General features: G+C 51.3%; 1 protein-coding gene across 1 annotated transcript; it reads right to left on the bottom strand.

The window, feature by feature from the left end:
• Positions 1 to 75: 75 nt before the first annotated feature.
• ATP6V0D1 (ATPase H+ transporting V0 subunit d1) lies at positions 76 to 23,189 on the bottom strand. Its single transcript, XM_015873813.2, has 8 exons — positions 22,968 to 23,189; positions 17,876 to 18,047; positions 7,845 to 8,023; positions 5,524 to 5,603; positions 2,679 to 2,756; positions 1,980 to 2,156; positions 1,602 to 1,679; positions 76 to 1,169 (listed from the first exon to the last, which is right to left on the bottom strand). The coding sequence occupies exons 1-8, from the start codon at positions 23,098 to 23,100 to the stop codon at positions 1,008 to 1,010; spliced, it is 1,059 nt and encodes a 352-aa protein (XP_015729299.1). The 5' UTR covers positions 23,101 to 23,189; the 3' UTR covers positions 76 to 1,007.

Here is a 23,189-nt window from a genome sequence, read left to right as displayed (position 1 = left end):
GCTCCATGGGTCTCATTGTGGGGGGAGAGGAGGGGGATGTCCTGCCCTGGACCGAGGTACAGAAGCAGCCCCAGGGCAGCAGGCAGATATTTATTGGTGCAGAGGTGGGAGGAGGGTCACAGAACAGACACTCAGAGGTGACCGCAGCACAAAGCCAGGATGGAGCTGCTGCTGCTGGGAACACCAGGCATGTGTTCCCCACCAACACTCCCCCCGACCCAATGGGGTGAACAGGGCTCCAACTCTGCCCTGGGACCTGGCCCGTAGGGTGATGCAGTGCACAGCACCATCCCAACAGCTGGGGAGCACAGGGAGCTCCAAGCCACAAGGGGCTGCAGGGAGGAAGGAACTCAGCTGGCTTCCAGAGCCCTTCCAAGCTCCAGCAGCTGATAGAGGAGCTTTTGAGGACACCAGCACTGGTGTGAACGCTGCTGGAGCTGGATGAGCACTGCACACATGCTCTGGCTCTGCCCTGGTGTTCCCACAGGCTCCGTCCCAGCTCTGGCTGGGGCTGCTCGGTCTCTCCCACAACAGGGTTTGCTACAAGGGGATGCGAGGATTACACAGCAGCACTGGCTACGCTACAAGTCACATTCAAACTAAACCTCACAGGGACAACACGGAGGAGGAAGCGTGCTCAGAGCCCTGACAGCGAGGACTGCTGGCCATGGCAGAGCTGCTGTGCTCCTTGCACTGCTGAGAGGCAGCGAGCCCCTGGCTCTGCGAGGGGAAGTGCATACAGCAGATGAGTACAGTAACACGGGTACTATGGGTACACAACAGGAGGCGTCCCTCCCGCTGCACAGGGCCAAGCCTGTGCCACCGGCCCCTCACTGCACACACAACCTAACTTCAGCTTGAGAATAATTTAACTAGCAACTGTACAGTCCCTCCGCCTGAGCCAGTTCAACACCCCTGGAGTCTGGGCAAGGGGTAACTCAGGGAGCACATGGAAAATAGGCAAGGGTCCCTCCCAGCTCCAGGGGTCGGACAGGAGCAGAGCAGGTTTAGAAGATGGGAATGTAGTTGTCAATCTTGGTCCTGTGCCTCTGGGCGATGCACTCCGCGATCCACACGATGTTGCGGCATTCCTGCTCCTTCAGCTTCACAAAGGCGTAGAAGACTCCAAAGTGGAATTGATTGAGGAATGCCAGCTTGTTCAGCTTCACCTGGGGAGGACATAACACCTGTCCACCTCTGCTGGACTGTCCTCTGCCAAGAGCCAGCCCAGGGAAGGATGAAGCAGCACTGAGCTCTGGTGACTTCCCCAGAAGGCTCAGGGCTCAGACAGAAGGGGTCTGACACTCAGAAGAGGAATTTACTCCCTCGTATGCTCCTTTCCCACATAATTACACTCTGCTTTCACTCCTGGTAGACCTAACAGCAGCCCCAAATCTAACTCCCACACTGCCCTAAGCTTCTGAGTGACAACAAGGACTAAAGCCCCATTCCCTCCTTGGAGCACCCAAACTCTATTCCTGCACAGCACTGACATTCTGGAGCTCTACCAACAGGGCGGCAGCCAAGCCTGCTGCTTCCTGGAGCTTTTCAAAGGGCACAGGTAGATACACTTGCTGAGAAGCATCTCAGGGCTCACTCACCTCATGCTCAAAGAACCTGTCTTCAAGGGTCTTGTCTCCAGGGTTGCTGCCAGCCCCTTCAAACAGCAGCTTGTACTCCTGAGGGAAGATGATACCAAAAGATATACACACACTCTGGTACCCCAACAAGCTCAGCAGCACTCCTGGGCCCTATGTACCAGAAACAGTAACTACACCTGTTCAGCAGAGAGCCTGTCCTGTGCACACACATGAGCACTGGCATGTGCTGCTTCAGCACAGGGACACTGAGCTCACTGACTCCAAGCAGCATAAGATGGGCAGTCCCCTCCCCATGCTGCCTATCCATGAGCTCCCCCAGCCCTGACACACAGAGGATCCTGGCACCAGTCCCTCATGCCCTCACCCCAGAGCACTCACAGGGTAGTAGTCAGCGACATTTTTAACTTGTTCATAGTCATCTGCTCTGGCCAACTGAGCCAGCCCCTCGGGGTAGAGCTTGCCACAGTGTGGGAACAGCTTTGCTCGGTCCTCCTTGGACAGCTCAGTGCCAAAGGAATTGATGGTGATGATGAAGGCCCTCCGGTCAGCTTCAAACTGTGGGAGAAAAATAGAGTTTCACCTCGGACTGCAGTGAGGTCAGCAGACACCGGTGTTGCTCTGAACAGAGCCACATCAGAGGGCAGCATGAGCAAGCCTGGCTCACTGCCTGGGATGCACAGCTCTACATGTGTGGACTCCTTGTCCAGCTGATGCCTGGGGACTGCTGGGTTGAGGAAATCCCTACCTCAGGAGCAAGCCAAAGCACAGAGTGGAGCTCCAGGAGTGATTTTCTCCCACCTATTGCACTCGGGCCCAGCACACCCACCAGCTGGCCTTGGGCACGCTGACCGGCCATGTGCAGAATGGTGCTGGTTGTTCTCCTGCTTGTTGGATGAAGGTTGCCATGATGGGTCAGCACATAGCCAAGATCAGGCAACCAAGCCTGCCTGAAGTCACATGCAGACAATGTTCTCCTAGGTCAGGCTGCACTGGGATGCTGACAAGGATTGTCCTTAGTGCTGGCAGACAGGCTAAGCACAGGGTGATAGGTGACCCCGTGAGGGCTTCCAGACCTACCTCCAGGATGGGGCACATGGCATCTGCTGTGGTACCTCCCAGCGCCTTGCAGAACTTGTAGAAGGACTCCAGGTATGCCTGGAAGAGAGAGAGGAATGAGCAGGTTTCCACACCGCTTCATGTACCACTCATAGGGCCATTCAGACAGTAAGGAGGGACGCTCCCAGACACTTTATAACACAGCACAGGCACTCTCACCCCAAGTGAACTTGAATGCCAAGCCCACACAAGGGACAGTGCTTCCCCAGGAGCCAGAGACACGAAGAGCTGCGGTTTGCTGGGTTCAAGTGACTGGATGAGCTTACAGCAGGCAGAACACCAGGCACCAACATTCGAGCCTATTTTGCTCCTTTGAGTGGTCTAACTCCAAAGCATCCACTCAAGTCTCACATGGTTTCCTGACCCCGCTCTGGCCTCTACAAACATGCCAAGCCACACAACCAGAGCTGCAAGACCCAAGCTCAGAAAGGAGCGCTGTGTAAGCAGAGTTGAGAGATGAGACGGGACATCTGTGAAGGAAACCAGCCGTCCTCTGTAATTCTCTTCTCACACTGCAGCCGCCGGGTCTCCATCCCAACTGGAGCACTGCAGAAAGAATCAAGCTAGGCACAGCCATGCTGCCTCCAGGAAACGTAATCCTTTGTGGAGAGGTACCAGAGTCCAGCTGGAGGATGACTGCATCTCCCAAGGGGAGCCGTGGATGTAGCGCAAGGCTAAAAGTGCTGTTCAGCAAAAAACTTGCTCAGAGGAAACCATCATGTGATAAAGCACCTCCCCAGACACAGCGCTGCAGACAGAACAGCGTAAAGGGATGGAAAAATAACGATGCTGAGACACCACAAATCTCTGCCTTGTCACAAGATGGACCACATCCTCGGCCTCTGCTCTAAGAAAGCACCTGGATGACTGCATTCTGTAAATACAGTGCAAAAGGGCACTGCTGGGCCAGCACTGTGCATCAAAGAGACACCGTTGCCAGCAGGCTGGAAATCCTCTTTGCCACTGCTGAAGCACAGAGAAGTGCAGAGCATTGGCCTGAAAGAAAGAAAGGCACAGATATCAAACTCTGCTTGAGGCTGAGTGAGAGGCTCGCTCACCAGTTCTGCCCTTCTCAGAGTTCATACACAAACCTCAGGCCCTGCAAATAGTGGAGGTGTGAGCTGAGATATCCAGCACTGAGTGAGGATCCAGCATCACGGACACCACGTGAGAGGAGACTGCAGGACAGCCCTGCTGGGTGCCCTCCCCAGGGCCCCTCACAGATGACAGCAATTTACAGGAAGCTCTCCAGAGTCCCGAACCCTGTATCCCTGAAATGGTGGTGTGCTCACATTTAATAGTCCTTAATGGACTTTCACTTCCATGACGCAATTCAATTACCCTCTGCCTTCTGCTAGTCTTGTTTGTGCTTTGCATCCAGGCTGATCTGTGGCCTGTCCATCCTTGTTGTCTCATTCAACATTACCATCACAATTCACTCCTCTTCCAGCTGAGGAACCCCAAGCCTTCTTGTAGTTTCACACATGGAAGTACCCAAACCTTTACAGTGTCCTTCTCAGCAGCTTCTCCTGTTCTGCTGTTCACATTCTGAGATGAGAGAGGAACTGGACCATGAAAAGGCGCAGTGTGCAGCACAAACACACTGCAGTCGTAGGCAGCAGCACAGCCGTGTTTATGCAGTTCTCACTGTTAAGAATCAACTGCTCAGGTCGATCACAACCCAAGATTAATGTAGCAGTAGCAGCAGGGAACAAGGAGACCCTCATAAGGTCACCTCCTCGTACCTCCCATGCCATACCTCATACCTCCCCATTTATCCACAGCGATTTCTCTGCTGTATTTTAGTGTCCAGCCACAAAGTTCCTCCAGCAGGTTCCTATAGGCAGGCAGCCAGCAAAAGCCAGCAGCCAGCCAGCTGCGTTCCAGCACATCCACTTAAAGATGGGAAAACATGGAAGTAGTAGTGAAGATGATGATGCCAGCATGCCCCAGCTTCTGACCTCTCCCTGCTTTAAGAGCTGACCATTAAACTTTTAACTTCTGCTCTCTGTCTTTAGGACATTTCCATTCAAGAACCTCCCAGGGGGGTTGAATATCAGTGAGAGCCAGTCCCAGTGCACTGAGATGCAGACATTCAGTTTGGGGGCAGCAAAAACAGAATGCAAAGGAGCACCCAGCCTCAGCAAGGAAATGGGAAAGGTTATGGCAGCTGGCACCCAGGGTGAAGGCGCCCACCGAGCTGCCTGCTCACTCTGCTCCCTGCCTTCCCCCAGCTCCATACAGTGAGCTGCAAGGTGCAGGTATTTATGCGTGCCAGCATACCTCCCTCCATTACAACAAAAGATCAGTACATGCCAGAGGCCACACGCAGCTGGGCATGACTGCCGACGTGCAGCACCTTCTCCCCTCCCTTTGCCTTCTTCCCTTCATGCCTGACCTGCTCTCCACCTCTCCCAATGGGCCAAGGCTTCCTTGGGAAGCAGAGGTCACGCTGCCTGCTAGCTGGCTGTGACCAGTGCAAACAAGGCTGGCAGATACAATCTGCATCCCACCCTTAATCCAGAAAGCTGAGATGGAGCGATAGCCACAGCCTGCACATAAACACACGCTTTTATGCTGCCAGCTCAAACCAGACGGGGCCAGAAGAGGAGCCGACAGCTTCCCGTGCAGGCCTGGGACAAGGAGCAGATTTATTTTTGTATCTCCTCTAAGGGGGAAATACCTTCTTCCCTTTATTTGAAGAAAGGCAGCCTCTCAGTTGGAGCTCTTGGCCAGACAGAGCTGTAGGCACACTAGGAATGAACAGGGAAGGGAGCATCTCTTCCCCTTCCCAGAGTCTCGTTACCTTATACAGCGTGTTTCGAATGATTTCAATGTTCATTTCATCAAGGTCCTGTTCAGATATGCAGTCTTGGAAGAAAGCAGCTGAAAGAGAACCACAGACAGAATTGGTGCTGCCCTGACCAGACCCACACCCAGCAAATCCCAGAGCAGGGCGAGCCCTCGACAACAGCAAGCAGAAGCACAGGTTGTGCTGAGCTGCTCTTGTCTTCAGTGCCTCCAAACTGCCATAACTCAAACCTCAGCCTTCACCATGGCTCCCCAGGCCACAGCCATTTTTTGGAGCACTCAACCCAACATCCTTCTTCACCCCTGGCAGGCTGTGTTGACCCCTCAAGTCTTGCCATGCTGTCAACAGCTTGTTCTCAGCAGAAGTTCTCATCTCCAGCCCCCACCATCAGTGCCAGAGCAGCCCACATTTAAAAAAAGAAATAACAGCAAACAAACCAACCCCAAACTGTTCCCAGATGCAGGCTCTCAGAATTGAGAAGGTAGCTTCCAAATTGCTTGCTACAGCACGGCAGCAGCAAGACAGCAGTCCTGGTGTGCTTCTCCTTCCTCCTCCTGCACCTTATGTGGGTTAAGGAGATGTGGGGATCGACAGCTCCTACATCCTGGAAGCTTGGAGGGGGTCAAGTCCTGATGATCCCCACAGAGGCCTCTTTGCTATGCTGCAGCAGCATCAGAGGGCAATGCCACGTAGCTAGAGGAACACTGCTCACCATGGCTGACAGAAATGAAACCAGAGTGTGCCAGGACTGGTTTTCACTGCAGGGCTCTCTGGCTAGGCCTGAGAGCAGTGGCTACTTCAGAGTAGCAGAGGAATGAGAACACAGCTATTTCAGTTCTTGGCCCTCCAATATCCCAAATTAGGCTAACAGCAAGACTTATTTTGCCCTGCTAACCTATGAAAGCCATTTGGGGTTAGGCATTCCTACCAAGCCACGTAGCTGCTCAGGCACTGTTAGGAGATAGAGCTGCTGTTTCTTCGCGTGTGGTCACTGGAAGGAGTGCAAGTTAAACAACTGGAGCCTGTGTGCTTGCTTGTTTAGGCAACACTGCTACTCCCCACGTCCTCCTGCTGAAGAAATGCCTCACTAGATGGTACACAGGCTCAAGGGCACAGCCAGGGCAAAGGTCTGAAGGACTTAGACCAGCCAGGAGGAGCAGGCAAAGCTCACAAGTGCATGAAGGCAAGAGGCAGAGACTTTCTGCAACCACCTCACCAGTGTAACAACGCAAAGCTTTTAGGTCTCTGGGAGCTAATAATACCTTCAAAACACTTGGTTCTATCTTATTCTTGAAGTGGGAAGGTTCACGCTTACACTTGAGGAGGATGCTCTTCCCACACACCACCCTTACAGCGGACTCGGCTCAGCTGCAGGCAGTCTCCTACCTGGCAGGCCAAGCACACCACGCTCAGCTGTATTGGCCCTGGCCTCGCTGCAGCAGCTCCATCCTTCTCCGGACACTCAGAGGTGGCCAGACCCCTTTAGACACGTTCTTCCTTCTTTGTTGGGCTCTACGTGGCAAATCATTTTCCCATGACAACAACCTGATTCACCTCATTACTACAGCAAGCATTTAGTTCCAAAAATGACGACTACCATCAAAGACAAAACGATGATTTAAGTGTTTTGTTCTTTCTAGCAACTCCAAAGAGTGATTAATCACTGACTCAGGCACAGCTCATTACCTTTGCCCACAGATACTAACTTAGAAGGTCTCCTGTGACTACCTCTCCTACTACCACAGAGGCTCCCGTGTTTTCTCCACAACCACTTCCTACACCTTTTATCTTTAAAGACCAGATCTGCCTGCCTGGCTGTTCATAGAACTGTTTTTACAGTGTCACATGCCTCCCGGTCAAGGCTTGTAGCCCTGTGACAATGCCTTGGTGCTGGATCCTGCTATCCAAACAGCTCACAAAGCCTTGGGATGGGTTTTTTTGTTGTTGCTGTCTGCCTTTGGGAAGTTAACATATAGATGGTTATAGTTACATAGTAGAGATAGTAGCTTAGGTAGTGCTAATAGTTAGTTAGATAGCATAGACAGAAGTAGTATAGATAGTAGTAGGGATAGATCAAAGCTTGATACAGAGCTAATTTTATCTGTCTCAGGATAAGATGGACCACACATCAATCTCTAGCAGTTATCTCCAAATATTGCCTTCAAGAAATTGCCCAATGGTCCAACTAATTGTGCTGGAAAAACTGGACAGGACAGGCATAGACATGAGCTCAAGCCCAGCCACCACAGGCAACACAGCCACAGCTGGGCATTACCCACTGCATGGCCCTCCAGGGAAAAGGGACTTGTGCTCACCCAGGGGAGTGTCCACCAGGATGGCATTGTAGAGCTCTGCAGGTGTCTGCGCAATGTTCACGGCTTCCATCTGCTCAAAACTTCCCAGAGGGTGGCACTTGGGCACCAGTTCAGAGATGGAGCGCTGGTGCAGAGTCCCAGTGATCAGCAGGATGACGTTGTCAATCATGTAGCTGTACCTGCAGGGGTGAAAGAGGAAGCCTGTCACAAATAACACAACAGCAGCAAACAGCACCAGACCCTGTGAACACCTCCAGGAAGACGAAACCCTCCCACAAAGAACAAGTGAGACACTTCCTCAATGTATCTTACAGCCTCTCTGGGGTTCTGCTCCATTGTGTCCGACCACGCTCACTACAAGAAGTCATTGCTTTTTATGATGGTATAAAGCATCAGTGGACAAGAGAAGAGCCACTGATGTCATCTATCTGGACTTCAGTAAGGCCTTAGGCATGATCTCCCACACCCTCTTCTCCAGAGTGGAAAGATATGGTGGATGAGAAACTGGTTGTGAGATCACACCCAGAGAGTAGGCAATGTCCAGATGGAGATCAGTGCTGAGTGGTGTCCCTCAGGGGTCACATCTTCATCAATGACATCAACAGTGGAATCAAGTGCACCCTCAGCAAGTTTGTGGACGACCTCAAACTGTGTGTCCAGGAGAACTTCAGCAGATCCAACAGAGCCAAGTGCACAGCCTGCACCAGGGTCACAGCAACCTCTCCTATCAGTGCAAGCTGCGGGATGTAAGGATGGAGCACAGCCCTGTTGAACAGGACATGGTGGACTGTTGGGTGGCAGATGGACATCCAAAGCAGCACAGCCAGAAAGTCAGGGAGGGATCTGCCCCTCTGCTCTGCACTGTGAGAGCTCACCTGGAGCGCTGCATTCAGATGTGGGGTCCTCAGTACAGGAGAGACATGGACCCTGAAGAGGGTAGAGCTGCTCCTAGAGGGAAAGCTGTTCCCATTGCTCTCCCAGTATCACCTGCTCTGCAGAGATCAGGTCACCAAAGTGGCAAAGGACAAGAGCAAAGAAAGAGGAATCTGCTAATAACCTGCCTTGAGCTCAGCTTTGGTGCCAACAGCACTGCTCTAACTACACCAAGAGCATGGCTCACGTTCCTGCAGTTCCACTCTCTTCTTAAAACAATGGTGCTAGCAGCTTTGGCACAACCTTTATTTATACCCTCCCGGAACCACACACAACTATTTCCAATCCTCAGGAGCAGAGCAGGGTCAAAGATGCTAAGGGAGCAGGTCATCTGGGGCTTCACGCTCCTGTGCTCTGACTCCTCAAACTCTAAAAGCTTAGCAGGCAGCAGGTGGGAAAAGTGCTGAAGAAGATTGCTCTGAAACAGAGAGGACTGGGCCTCAGTTCCAACGTCAGAAGGGAGAGAGTTTGAAGCAGGTGGGTGCAAGGCTGGCAGGACAGCGAGACACTCAGACATCACAGGGATGCTGCTGCTGCTCATTGCATCTCTTTGCTAACAGCCACACAGCTGCTTCCCTTGGAAGCCCAGGAAGGACAGGTGGGTAGAGCCAACCAAAGGCAGATGGCCACAGTTTTACTAGACAGGCTTACGAGCCCTCAAATGCACGCCAGGGGAAGGCCCATGAACAAATCCACACCTTCCTTCCTCAAACAGGTGCTGCCCTTTTCTCCGGGTAGCAGGTAACACTCCTCCACCCATCAGCTCTGCAGAACACCCTTATGAGTGCAGGGATATTCAGTCTGGAACTACAGCAATCACACAGCTGGCAGGGTACCGGGAAACCTCCTGCTGCCCTTCAGTCTGCTGGGTCATTACCTGCCCTTCTGTTTGTGCAGCTCTCACCATGGTTGCAATCTCCTGGCAGCAAGAAGGGCTCGTTGGTTCCCTGCAGCCCTCAGGCAAACATGAGCATCTTATTGCCTCATTGGATCCAGACTGGATTCAGGGAAGGAATCCCCTCTGCGGGAGACTCACCACGTGCAAAGCAGAGGGAAATTTCACTTTCCAGTTTCCACTGTGGTGGTGTTGCAAGAGCTGGAGCAGGACAAAGATCTCCCAGCGGCTGCAAGGGCAGGCAGACAGCAGCACACCCACATCACCCTTCCTGATAGAGATCTAAGGGTGAATCCCATTTCCTTCAGGAAAGCCCAGACCACACTTACTCAAATGTGGCCTCTGGTTCATCTCAGCCATTCTGGCTTAGTCAGTCACAGAGATGAGGCAAATCCTCCAGTGCCAGGGCAGCTGGAAAAGCCTCTCCCCATTTCTGGAAGGGGTAACACTTGCCAGTTTCCCAACAAAAACGCATCTGCTTTCAGTAGCACAGCTGTACTAAAACCAGAGGAGAGGTCCTGGCTACTCCAGCATTTCCGCCCAGGCCCAGAGGATTAGATTGATTATGGTGGCAGCAGTTTTCCTAGAACCTCCTCCAACTCCTTGTTTAATAGAGCAGCCTTTGTCATCATTCTCCCCATCAGGTCCTTACCAGCTTCATTACATTCCTGCCACGAGCTGTTATCTGCATCTACAAAGGCTGGACGATCAGCCAGAGCTCCACGTGAAGTCACATCCTGCCTCAGTCTGCCCTTCTCTCACTCACCGAGGTGTGGTGTTACACCAGAAACTCACATTCACAGAAACACAGCGCTGGCCGATTCCTAGAAGCAGAGCTCACATCTCACGCTACAGCAGAGTTTCTTATTTGGGGACAGGAAGGAGTCATCAAGTTCAGAAGTATTGCTCTCAGCAGGAGATGTTGGCTTGCAGCTTGGATGAGCTGCTAGTAGAGCTGAGGAGGGCAGCACCCATATAGCTGCATATAGGGTACGTAACGACGCGTGTTCTCCTCCTTTTGGACTTCTGTCAGTACAATCACAGATTAGCAAGAGATACAGGAAGGACTGCGATGGCTTTCCATCAAAGGAGCACATAAAATATATGAAAGCTCCTCACGTGGGACACTAACAGCCTGAAGGCAGCAGGGCATGGCCCTGCAAGGCAGCAACCCCAAGGCACAGCTTTGCCCTCCCCCACTTCCTAATCTAATCATAAAGAGTCATTGTCCTACAGCAGATAGGTTGGTTTTTTATTGCTTTCTGCTCCAGGATACCAAAGAAGCCGTAAACAATACTGCAAGTGGTCACAAAGCATGACTAATGAACCCAACACTGCATGACCTGCGTTTCTCAGGGATCCTCCAAGAGCCCTGCCAAGCTGTGGTTTAACAGCTGCTCACCAAGGGGTCATGAGGACAGCCCTCCAGCACAGGAGGCAGCAGGCTGATAGTGGGGCAGGGCAGCTGGGGGGCTCTGCTCACACCAGTGTCCCCTGCCAGACCTCCTCCTCAAAGGAAGATCACAGAACCACAGAATGGCCTGGGTTGAAAAGGTCCCCAATGCTCATCTGCTTTCAACCCCCCTGCTATGCTCAGGGTCGCCAACCAGCAGCCCAGGCTGTCCAGAGCCACATCCAGCCTGGCCTTGAATGCCTGCAGGGATGGGGCATCCACAGCCTCCTTGGGCAACATGTTCCAGTGCGTCACCACCCTCAGGGTGAAAAACTTCCTCCTAATACCCGACCTAAACCTCCCCTGGCTCAGTTTAAAACCATTCCTCTTTGTCTTATCGCTCTCCACCCTCATTAACAGACATACCCCCTCCTGTTTATACACTCCCTTCAAGTATCTGGAGGTTACAATGAGGTCTCCCTGGAGCCTTCCCTTCTGGGAGAGATGCTGGGGATGGTGACCACAGACCTCATGTGCTCTCCCATATTCAGTAATCTGTGGCTGCAGATGCTGAGTGTTTGTTTTGAGATAAGAGTGGAAACTCCAGCAGGATCAGAGGTGTGCTCTGAGCCCCATGCAAATTCCAGAGACAGCCTTAAATGACAAATGGAGTGGCACTGGCTGTGGTCACTCTCATGCTTAGAGCGGCTCACCCGGTTCATGCACTTAAGGCTGAAGATGCGAGCGAGGTGCTGGCATGTAGAGCATGGGGTTACCACTCTCTGAGCTCTGAAGGTGAAGAAAGGAATGCCCAGAGGAGCAGTAGCTGACATAGAGCAGTTGACAGCTGAGAGGCTTGCACATGGAGCACATCACTGCCATCTAACTGCCCTGCTGTGGAAAGGAAAAGGGACCTCACAAAGACCTCAGTGCCTCACTGAGGCTCTACTGGACTAATTGACAGCAGATGAACAGAATTATATCCTCAGGTCCCATTTTCAGCTCAAAGACAAATCAGCCTGCAGGGTGGGAAGCGTTACCTGCTGTGGGCAGTGCAGGGAGCAGGCAGTGTGGACATGGGCACTGCCCAAAGCATGCTGACCTCTCCCTGTCTTCCCTACATCACACCAACAAAACCACACATAAGTGGTCGCTTCACAGACCTGCCAAAGAGAAAGCTGAGAACATCATGGATGCCACCACAAAGGAGCTCAGCCAGACAGTGGGATCTCTGCTAACCTTAGATCAACGGGACCATTTCACAGCAAAGAGGTATAACTTCACAGCGCCACAGAGCCTTTCACATCCAAGCATCCAGGAATGCTCTCAGCATTAGTCTATATTTAGCTCCATGTGATCATTACCATCTCTTGGGACACTGAGTTCAGTTTCCTAGCGGTATCATCCAGCAACCTGTAAGCAGTCATACAGCATAAGCTGCATTAAAGCCTAATGAGCAAAAAAAACCACCCCTTCAGAAGCACTCTAGTGTTGAGGTTTTACAAACGCACGTCGCACTCTAGATGAGTGCCACCCCCTTGAGACATCATGGATGTTTTGAATGCCAAGCAATGCAAGCGGCTCTGGTTTCCTAAGCCTGATGCCTTAAGCTTGACCTCAGAACTTGAGAAACACTAGGCTGGTCTGCTGGGCTGAGCCCTGGCACCGCGCTGCGCTGAGGAGACTTTAGCACTAATTACAGTTTAAGTGTTGACCAGGGACATCTAATCATGCTGCTCGCACATAAACTTTGCTAAAGCCAAATGGAAAACAAAGGCTGCTCACAGTGGAAGACCTTGAGACTGGTTTCAGTGAAGGAGCAAAGCACATCACATGGATTCAGGAGCACCCAGTGAACACTCATCCAATTAAAAGCACTGCACACATGCAAACTGCCTTCTGGAATAGCCACAGCCATGCATAAATCCATTGGGGGTGCATGGATAAGTGTAACATACTCCTTCCCTTTTCTGTTTTAATGCCCCTAGCAGACACGCTGTGCAGCTGCAGAGGGAGGGGTGGTGAGATGGAACACAAGGCAAGCACAAGAACAACCAGAGGGATTCAGCTGTAAGCCAAGCCAATGAAGACAGGGCTAAGTCCATCCCTGGATGAAACAAACCAGCATGGATGCAGTCACCCAGGGACAGCATGTTCCCCCCAATCAGCTCCAATCTGCCAGTGAGGGCCATCCTCAGGGCCACAGAGCTTCAATAGGAAGAAACGTCCTTAATTACAACTGGAACTTATCACTGCGTTTTGCTGCCTCTGATGAGAACGCCTTGCTAGCATGTCGGATCAGAGGCGTGACTCAGCGTGCTTGCCTGGCATCATGCAGACACTTCCCAAGCCAAGAAGAGCACTGGTCAGTCAAAGCAGGGTTCCAGCTTTAAGGAACTGGTGAAAGGAAGCAGGGAATAAAGCACAGCGTGATGTGCAGCGAAATCTGCCTTCCAGGGAGCACACTGCCCTTCCCAAAGGGGATACCCGCAGTCACGCTGTTTTGAAAGATGACTCCTGCAGCCACCACCGAGGCACAGAACCCAGTTATCTTTGCAGACATTGGTTCTGGGAAACAGGCACAAGCTCCGTATCCTTTGAGTAAGCATGGGAACAGATGCAGTTCCAATGCCACCATCCAGAGGCCGCGAGCCTGTGATCATTTCCAGACCATTAGCTCCATGCCCTCTCGTTTTGAATGTTACACAACCCCTCCAAGAACTTGGCTTATCAGTTCAACTTTGCACTCTCTGCAAACAGGGAAGCTGTTTGTCAGGAACCCGAGCTTCTCTGCCAAAACCATCTCTGCCAGAAGAGGCTCATAAACCTTTTATTGAAGGATCTCCAGCTGCTACGGTAATTTTTGCTTCCCGATCTCACCATCACGAAGGTCTCAACAAATAAAATAGCATCGTGCAGTTCTAACCACAGGAGAGCTGGGAAGAGAAGCTTCAGATTGCTGCATGCACCCCAATGGGCTGTCAGCACCTAATGTAAAGCTCCTGGAGTTCTTTCTTCTGTAAGAAAGGGCTTTGAAAGGACGTAGTCATGTTTTGTAACCTCACACAACTATGCCAAGATGAACGTTGTAGTGCATTTAGAGAAAAGACAGGCAGCTTCCTACTCCAGAGGAGAGTAGGAAGACTTGAGTCTTCAGCTCAAGTAGCAATTGAAACAGTCTGGCTCTAGAAAAGCACTGCCGTTAAGATTAAGTTTCAACTTAAAGTCATGCAGCAGAAACTAGATCTATCCAGTGCAGGGAGAGGCAGAGCAGGAAAGGGTCACAGAGAAGGTACTAGAGGGAAGTGTCAGCTACAAAAAGGCATGTGCAAGTGGAAAAGGTACACGAAGCCTCGTCAAAAACAGGTCCTGTGACCGCAAAAACATACCGACAGCCAAGTTCCCAGGGACATCCTCAGGGCAACCATGTTCCCAAGGTCTAGCAGACTGGGGAGGTAAAGACAAATGATGTCTGAGTCCATCCTCTGCAGACAGGTGTGATCATAGACCCGGAAGACGTGTTCAGACCCAGCTCCACCCTGGGCCTCGCTCCTACGTGGGCTCAAAGCTGGCCACGAGGCAGAGCCCATCCCTGCCCAGCAGCTGCCAGAGCCCTCAGGTGAGGCTGCTGTGAAATCAGGCTTTCCCAAGCAGGGAAAAGGCTGCAGTAGTAAGGGGGGAAAAATGAAAACACTCCACCCAACTCCACCTGGAAAACCCTACAGCTGACAATCCAATCAGGCTACAGCTGGCTAGAGCTCAGAGTAATAGCACAAAGGACAGATAGGAGTCCTATCTAAACTACATTGCGAAGCACTGGGAAGAAAGAGAGCCAGGACATGGCACACGGCAGGCTGGCACAAAGAACAAAGCCTTTACAGAAAGGCAGGGCAGCACATCACTGAGAAGAACCTAAAACCCACTTCCATCCCACAAGTCAATATGTGCTTGTTGAAATCAGGAAGTGGGTTTTGCTGTTTCAAGTACACTTAATACCTGTTTGTTGCTGCCCTACAGCATGTCGCTCCGTTCCCTTGGCCAAACAGACAATTATTTGTGCTGGAGCAAAGAAACCAGCAGCCAGCTTGTGCCCATCAGTCAGACCTACTGCGGTCAGCTGAACAGCACAGGGAAGCAGCAGTCGTGCCGTGAGGAGCAGCACAGCAAGGCGTAGAGCTAGCAGGTGTTTCACAGGGACTGGGGCAGGCTCTGATTTCCCTCACCGTGATACACAGCGGCATGGGACGCTACCACTTGAACTAACAAAAGGGAAATCAGCCAAGTGACAATGTACCACTTGCCACAGAAGAGATCCTGGAGAGAACTGGAGCCAGGAAAGAGTCACAGTGGTGCCAGGAGGGGAGCACACCAAGACAGAAACCAGCAACGGCAAGCAGCCCTGCGAATGACGACCTTGCACTGTGGTTGCTGCGTAGCTGCGTTCTTGGCTCAGTGTGCTTTTAAACACTCTCATTTCCCCTATGCTTTACAGGGAGGTCAACTCTGCTCACCCTGAGAGGCACCCCTTCTCAGCCCTGGCACTGCAGCAGGGGGCACAGGCAGCACAGGGCTGGAGTGCCACCTCCCGGTGAGCTGAAGGCAGCGTTTTCTATCCCAGTTCAGCCCGAGGTTTTCGCATGCAGTCACACAGACTCCTTGCCCTGACCACCTCATATCTTGCTGGCTCTGAGCTGTCTAGCAGGAGCAGTCCAACACTTATTACCTACCCCGGAAAAATGGAGTGGGAAATAATCCTGTTTAAAAGGCAAAAGATAAATCACCTTATCGTGTACACCTGTGTGGTCAGCCAAAGCAGATGGAGTGACATTGGCTTGTTCTGGGGTCACCCAGGTCAGGTGGTGACACAGCACCCCTGCCACATGCACAATGTTCCCAGCACTGCCAACATCTGGCTCCACATTTTTATGATGTTACCCCCACAAACAAAGTCAGAAAACAGTGCCATAAGGAGGCACTGCCTGCCTTTGAACTGAGTTCTGTGCTAACACTGCTACAGCTCTGAAATTCCTCCCCCATGCCTCAAATCAACACTGTTTTACTCACTGAATATATCAGGATTATCAACAGAAGCTTGAAGACCTGCTGGGCAAAAACAGTAGTACAGAGTTTCCCTGTCCTTGTTCATCTCTGGTTAGCTGTCTGCAGCATCGCTAGAAGTCACTGCAGTTCTAAGTATCTAATGGAGCTGTAGGAAGGGAGGGGACAAACTCTTTAGCACAGGATGTTCTGACAAGATAAAGGGAAATGGATTCAAACTGAAAGGGAGATTTAAATTGGAGCTAAGTTAGAAGTTCTTTACAGTCAGGGCGGTGAGGCAGTGGCACAGGTTGCCCAGAGAGGTGGTGGTGCCCCATCCCTGCAGACAGCCAAGGTCAGGGAATGGGCTGTGAGCACTGATGGAGCTGTGGGTGTCCCTGCTCAGTGCAGGGCTGGCACCAGATGGCCTTTAGGATCCCTTCCAACTCCAACCATTCTATGATTCTACACTTACTAGAGGTTCTAAGAGACAGACAGAGCAGCTGAAGCTGTCAGCACTACAGACCCACAGGAGCTCTCTCCATCACAGCGCACCAGAAATGTAACTGAGTGTTCAGGCTCCAAGCACAGAATGCACCCCAAGAGGGTGGAGACGCTTCCTGTAGGGAAAGGGCTGCATTCTGCTTCCTCCAGGCAGGGCTGAAGACAATGCCATTAAAATAAAAATAAAAAAAATAAATAAATCCATGAGTAAAAATGAGATGAGAGCAAAGACAATTTGAGGAAAAAACATTCTGTACCAAATGGGAGCAACGCATTTAAGAGGAGATTATGCAGTAGGTGAGATACGTAGATATCATATGCACGGAGCTGTGTTTTGCTTTAGACAGCTCATCAAAACTGGGGAGACAGAAGCAGAACAAGATCAAACGTAAATCAAGTTGAGTGTGAACACCAGTTTGAAAGCTAAGTCATTCAAATGCTGCTAAGAACCAGCCCGTCACATTACATGTGGTGACCTACATAGTGCTTCCAGCACTGCCAATGATACTGCAAGGCCATGTCTTGCTGATGTGCTGCTCTGTATCTGGAGCCAGTTTTAGAGCCAGGTGTGTAAGAAAAAGCTACATCTTAGAAACCACAAGAGGCTTAAAAAGATGGGCAGCTTCAGCACAGTGACCCAGAAAATTACAGCTGTGAGACACTGGGTTAGGCAAACGAGATAGTGGTACTGTCCAGACATGGCAAGGATACAGGAGGAAGGATTTACAAGGATGCTTTGCTGTTTTAGCCTTTCCATCAGCTGACACAGCTGTGGGACCGCAAACACAAGAGCCCACTGTCTTTTCATGTACCTACAAATGCTGCTGCAGCTCTGCTGCATGCCCCAGGCCCTCCCTTTCCTTAGTGACTGGATCCCACTGAGCTAGCTGAGGAAACAGATCAGTAAAAGATTAACCCTAAATGAGAAAAACTGTTCCACTTTGGTCAGCTCAGCTCCTTGAACCAGTTTATGATGGCATCAGGCACAGGATTGTGGCCAGCAGGGTGGGATGGCAGGATCCCTGCACCCTGATGAAGAGTCAGAACTAGCACACAGCTGCTGTCATGCATAGGCTGATGTTTTTGAAGAGAGTCACATTAAAAACTCAGGAAAAAAATCAGCACTGGGGACAAGAATAAATGTCTAGGCTAGCAGAGCCACAGCCAGCTCAGCAGCAAAGGCACGTAAATGTGCAGAAAGTAAGACTGAGAGCTCCCAGGCCTGGAAGGACAAGGTTTTAAGCACTGCTTGTGAACAGCTGTACTCACGTGATGAAGTCCAGAAAGCTTGCCAGGGGCTCATATGCGTGGTTCCTCATGTGACGGAACTCCACCACCATCTTCTCCTTCAGCTTGTCATCAATGACAGAGACGGTGAGAGGGGAGGCTTCGTTGGCCAGGAAGTTCCCATAGTCTGTGCTCTGAAGGTGCAGCTTCAGGTCTGGAAAAGAAAGCACAGTTCCACTCCAGAGGGTTTGTACTGGGGGGCTCGTGGGCTTTGACGAGTGTACCTAAGGAAGCTGACATTCAGTGCTTCTGTAGCCAAGAAACCACCTGCACCAAACAAGCAGGGCTCCTCTGTTACAGCTGAATGGGAGGCAGGAGGCACCTGGAGTGCTTTCAGAGCCAAAAAGAAGCAGGCAAAAACCTTAAGATCATAAAGCAGCCAGGTCACTGCATCATCAAGTGGATCTTACTAATTGTGTGGGTGAAGATAAGTCAGGCATTAAGAGGTAGAGAGGGGCTGAAGATGAATCCCATTTAAACACATGCCATACAGCAGGTATTCCCTGCCATGGATGGAGGGACAAGGCTAGAAACCTTCCCCTCCCTTTACAAGCAGAAGAAAGCTTTGATCCCCCTGGTGCCCTCACTATAGGTCAGGTGCCCAACCATGCTGTGGTGCTGGACAAGCAACTACAACTTGCTGGGCTCTGTCAAGTCAAAAAGCCATGTTTAGTTGCACTTGGCTCAAATATCTCTGTGGAAAAACTGAATCCAGAGCTGAGGAACGTCTCACAATCCCATCTCTCACAGCATTACTAGCTGTGCTGGTACATGATGTTCATCTCCCTTCAGCTTCACCCCCAAGGGCCAACTAGGCAAAGCATCCTCCCCGGGTCTTGAGGCCTTTATGGGGAAAAGAGAAGAGCTGGAAGAGTTTAGCCAAATCAGATGTGAACGCACCGTCCAGAGAAAACAAACAGCAATCAACAAGAAAAATAAATTAATAAACCAAGGCACTTATCCCTGCTTTCTCTGGTGCGAGTCCTCGGCACTGCATGGTGAGCAGGACACACCTTACATATATGGCACATGCTAAAAGATACGCACACATGAGATGAGTCAAGCCTAGTGTGCTCTTTTGACACCACATCCAGCTACAGGCAGAAGTTGGACAGCATTCTGGGTGCTGAGCTCCAGGCTGAGCTGTACTGCACAGCGTGACACCGGCCTCATCCAGAGGGGCAGCAGGGTCAGACAGCCTGCAGGCAGCATTCCAATTCTTCGGGGTATTTCCAATGGGATCTAGCAAGACATTTCTGACCCGGTGCTTTTCAGCTAGGAGGACGTTATCACTGCTGAGTCTCACAGGAAACAGACTGTGGTTTATAGAGGGGGGGAAAGAAAGGCCAGGCACTTAATAGCACTCCGTTCTGTTGTGTTTCTCAGCCGTTTCCAGGAGAGTTTTGTACTCCATTTACTTTTAATACGGAATCCTGGATGCAGCAGAGAGCTCCTTGCCCAACAACACGCACCACAGTTGAAGCAAAGCAGAAACTTCACCCAAATCTCTGCTCTCCAGACACAGTTAACAGCTGCGCTTTATTCTACCAGACACTATGAATTTCTGAGATGGGGAAAAACATGGTCTGCATAACTGCAACAGTGGAGTTTTCAGTATGATCCCCACTGCAGAGTCAAACACCCTAAAACTGGATTACACCCAAACTCAGAACACCCTTCAGCTCAGTGGAGTTGTTATTTATGACAATCAGTAGCACTTTAAGCTCTGTCATTGCTCAGAGCCCCCATGAAAGCAGAGTCTGTGCAAATATCACATGACTTTGTGTTGCATCTATTGGGGCACTTGGAGAGAAGGCAGCTACTGCACATCCCATCAGTTCTTAATTCAGTGGGGATTCTTCCAAAGCGCTCAGCTCTGACACGCAGCTCCAGTGCCACCAACCACTGCAGCTCAGTTCTTACCTTCCACACTGCAAGAATCCACCTTGCTGTCTGCTTACCTGATGCCAGAGAGCCACCACCAGGGAGTAATGGACGAAAATGGCAGCTTGATGCACACCAGGCTCTGCTCGGACAGTGCCACCACCCGCAGCTCAGAGCAGGCCCCCACCAACTGCTTTCTGTCTGCTCAGCAAGGGGCTGCCCCCACGCCACAGCACAAGAGCCAGCACGAAGCAATGTAACTGGAACAGGGGCCATGTTTATATAACACTTGGAAACAGCTTCTACAGAGCAGGCCAGCCACAAGCTACAGGAACTGACCTCCTCTGCATCTCTCAGCATCCAAGCGGACAGAACTCGTTTTCCAAAAACTGGGACTGCATTTACAGACCCTGCCTCAAAGCATCCCCCAGCACAAGGCTCAGGCTCTCCCAGAGCTCAGCCCCCAGCACAGCTCAGACCTGGCAGCAGCAGCAGCAATTGCCTGAGATCCCCTCTGCTGTGTGTCGGCAGCCCAGGGCTTGCTGCAGTGAGGTCTGCATGCCTGTTCCAGCATTTCTCCCAGTGGTTCATGCACTTTGAGAACAGACTGAACCAGCATTTGGCAAGGGAGCTCCTGAATTACCACGCTGCTTTTGTTCTCTCCCCCATTGAGCCGGGTAAACTATGGCCAGGTCACAGCTCCCAGAAAGCTGCTTCATGCAGCAGCACAATGGAACCTCATCCTCTTCTTGCTGAGTATTCATCACAAATGCCCATTCTGTGTAACTCCAGCAACCACCGCTCAGCTCAGGCACTCCCAAATTGATGCAGCATATATAGGAATTAAAACTTGCTTTGCCACCTCCCAAGACTGAGGTAGCAAAGTAACAGAGGGAGGGATTGTGCAGCAGCCTGCAGTGCAGCTCATCACCCACATCTCCTTCAGAAGGCCGCAGCTCTTGCTGTTCCCTTTGTTGCTTCCGTTTATAACCACCTCAGATGCTGCTGAAATGGATTCTCTGAAATCCGACTCAAGGAATGCCCAAAGACCATTCATTTTCTGCAGAATTTAAGACCTTTACTGTGGTTGCACCACACTAATAGCAGTGAGGTGCCAACTCTCCTCAGCTACCAGCCGGCAAATTACACCACACCAAAACTGGATGCAGGGCAGAGACTTCTGCAGCTCTTTCCCCACCAGTGCTCTAGCTCAGTCTCTTCAGCTTCTGATGGAAAGGCCACCAGCACCAATGGACAGCTGGCACAGGCTGAACAGAGCTGGTGGTGCCCCATCCCTGCAGACAGCCAAGGTCAGGCTGGATGGGGCTCTGAGCACTGACAGAGCTGTGTGCATCCCTGCTCAGTGCAGGGGGGTGGGACTAGATGACCTTTAAGGATCCTTCCTGACTCAAACGATTCTATGATTCCTACAGAGGCATGGCTGTCAAATGCTATCAACAGTTTAATATTCTGCAAAGCACATACCAGACCTCTAAGAGCTTATGGCAGCTTCCAGCAGCTGGATTCAGCACAGTACCCTTCTGACTGCAGGAATCTAGGTGAGTCATAAGCTTGGTTAGCCAAGGCAAATTCTGCACAGCGGATCTGTGCTTGCACAAGGGAGGCAAACAGCTCTAAGTCCTTCACTGACACCTTGTGTCAGAAGCAGGAATTGGCTGCAGCAAGCTCCAAGCATACCCAGCAGAGGTACCCAGTGCACAGGGACCTGCATGAGGAACTGCCAAAGCATCAGGGCTTCTGGTGCTGAAAGAAAGGATTAAACGTATTCTTGATTTCCAGAGAAAGCTTAAGTCAAAACAGCTGCTATGCCCTCCCCTCTGATTCCAGTCATGTCTCCCTGCTCAGGAGCCAGCCTGATCACACTGAGCTATATGGCTCCCTCAGGCAGCAGCAAGCAAGAGTTTTAATCAGCTTACTTTGCTATCGGACAGGGAGAGCTACAAAGGATCAAGCAGAAAAGCATGATCTCCTCTGCCCAGCAGCATCGAGCTGTCAGCTCGAGTCCTAACACAGAGGAGTTGATCCTTCCCTAAGCAAGCACCAAGACAGCCTCAGCTCTTTAGGATTTCCCCACAGCAGAGCTGACCATTTGCTCCAGGACTGGGAGGACAGTCTGCAGAGCTGGTGTCACACCAAGAAGAGGCAGCAAAGGCAGAATAGGAAAGCAGACGAGAGTATTTGTGCCTAACTATGCATTTTGGCTACCAATAACCTGTCACTACGTAGATTCAGCACAGAGAGAATTCACATTAAAACCTTCAGAACACAGAAAACTGGCAGTAAGACAGCAAAATGAGAAGCATAGGGACAGAGGAAAGAAACGGTCTGACCACAGACCTACACGAGTGATCACGAGCAACATTCCTTGAAGGAAAAGCCTTCAGCAGGAGCAGATCAGGCAGGAACACAGAAAGCAAAGCAAAGCAGAGCAGGAAGAGCAGAGAACTCAGAACAGCCCTTATGGTCTGTGCACAGCAGCAGCCATTACAGAGCTGTCTGGAGGAGACAGTAACGAAACCAGAGCAATGATATGGGAAGTCCAAAATGACTCATTTCAAACACAGAAAACACCACTCCAAGGGAGAGCTTTACACAACTTTGCTCATGATGCAAAAAAAAAGGGGAAAGGGGGATAAAATAAAGAAGCTGTAAGCGCAGAAAGAAGACTCCAAAGAGGAAGAAGCCTGCAATGATAAAATACAGGGTTTGCTAAGACTGTGGATGAGCAGAGCAGCAGGAACACCCCCCAGAACCCTCTTTAAGGGTATGGGCAACCTCATCTGGTAGGGCAGCCATTCCATGACTCTGATTATGCTTCCATTGATAAAAAACCCACATGTTCCAACCTATCTCCACAACAAGGCAGTTTTGTCCCTCATGATTTAGAAGCAGGCTGCTGACCCGGGCTCCTGACACCTACGAGTGACTAACATTAAATGGGGCAGTGGCACAGAGGAGCTGCTTAGCACAGGATGAGCTGATCAAGGCTGACAAGCAACACAAAAGCAGCCCAGCTTTGTACCCACTGATCAATACAGGCAATGGGAACACACAGCGATGGCCGACACAACCCACAGCCCCTCGGCCCCCTCCCCTCACAGCAGGCCCAGCCTCAGCCCTTGGCCGTGAAGGGGTGGGGGCTCAGCTCGGCCCATCGCCCCCCGCTCACCCTCGAGGCTCTCGCACTGCACCAGGTTGACGTAGTCTCCCTGCCGCAACACGCCGGCCTTGAAGCCTCGCACCAATCCCTCCAGGTAACCGTTATCCACATTGAAGTACAGCTCCGGGAAGCACGACATCATGGCGGCGGCTGCAGGACCGGCGGCGGCGCCTCACGTGACCCGGCGCTCACGTGACGCAGCTGTCAGTGTCCCACTTCCGCTTCCGGCGG

The sequence above is a fragment of the Coturnix japonica genome, chromosome 11 (genome assembly GCF_001577835.2).
Source record: "Coturnix japonica isolate 7356 chromosome 11, Coturnix japonica 2.1, whole genome shotgun sequence".
NCBI classification, from domain to species: Eukaryota; Metazoa; Chordata; class Aves; order Galliformes; family Phasianidae; genus Coturnix; species Coturnix japonica.
The sequence above is the reverse complement of the archived record's forward strand: the minus strand, read 5'-3'. Positions and strand labels throughout refer to the sequence as shown.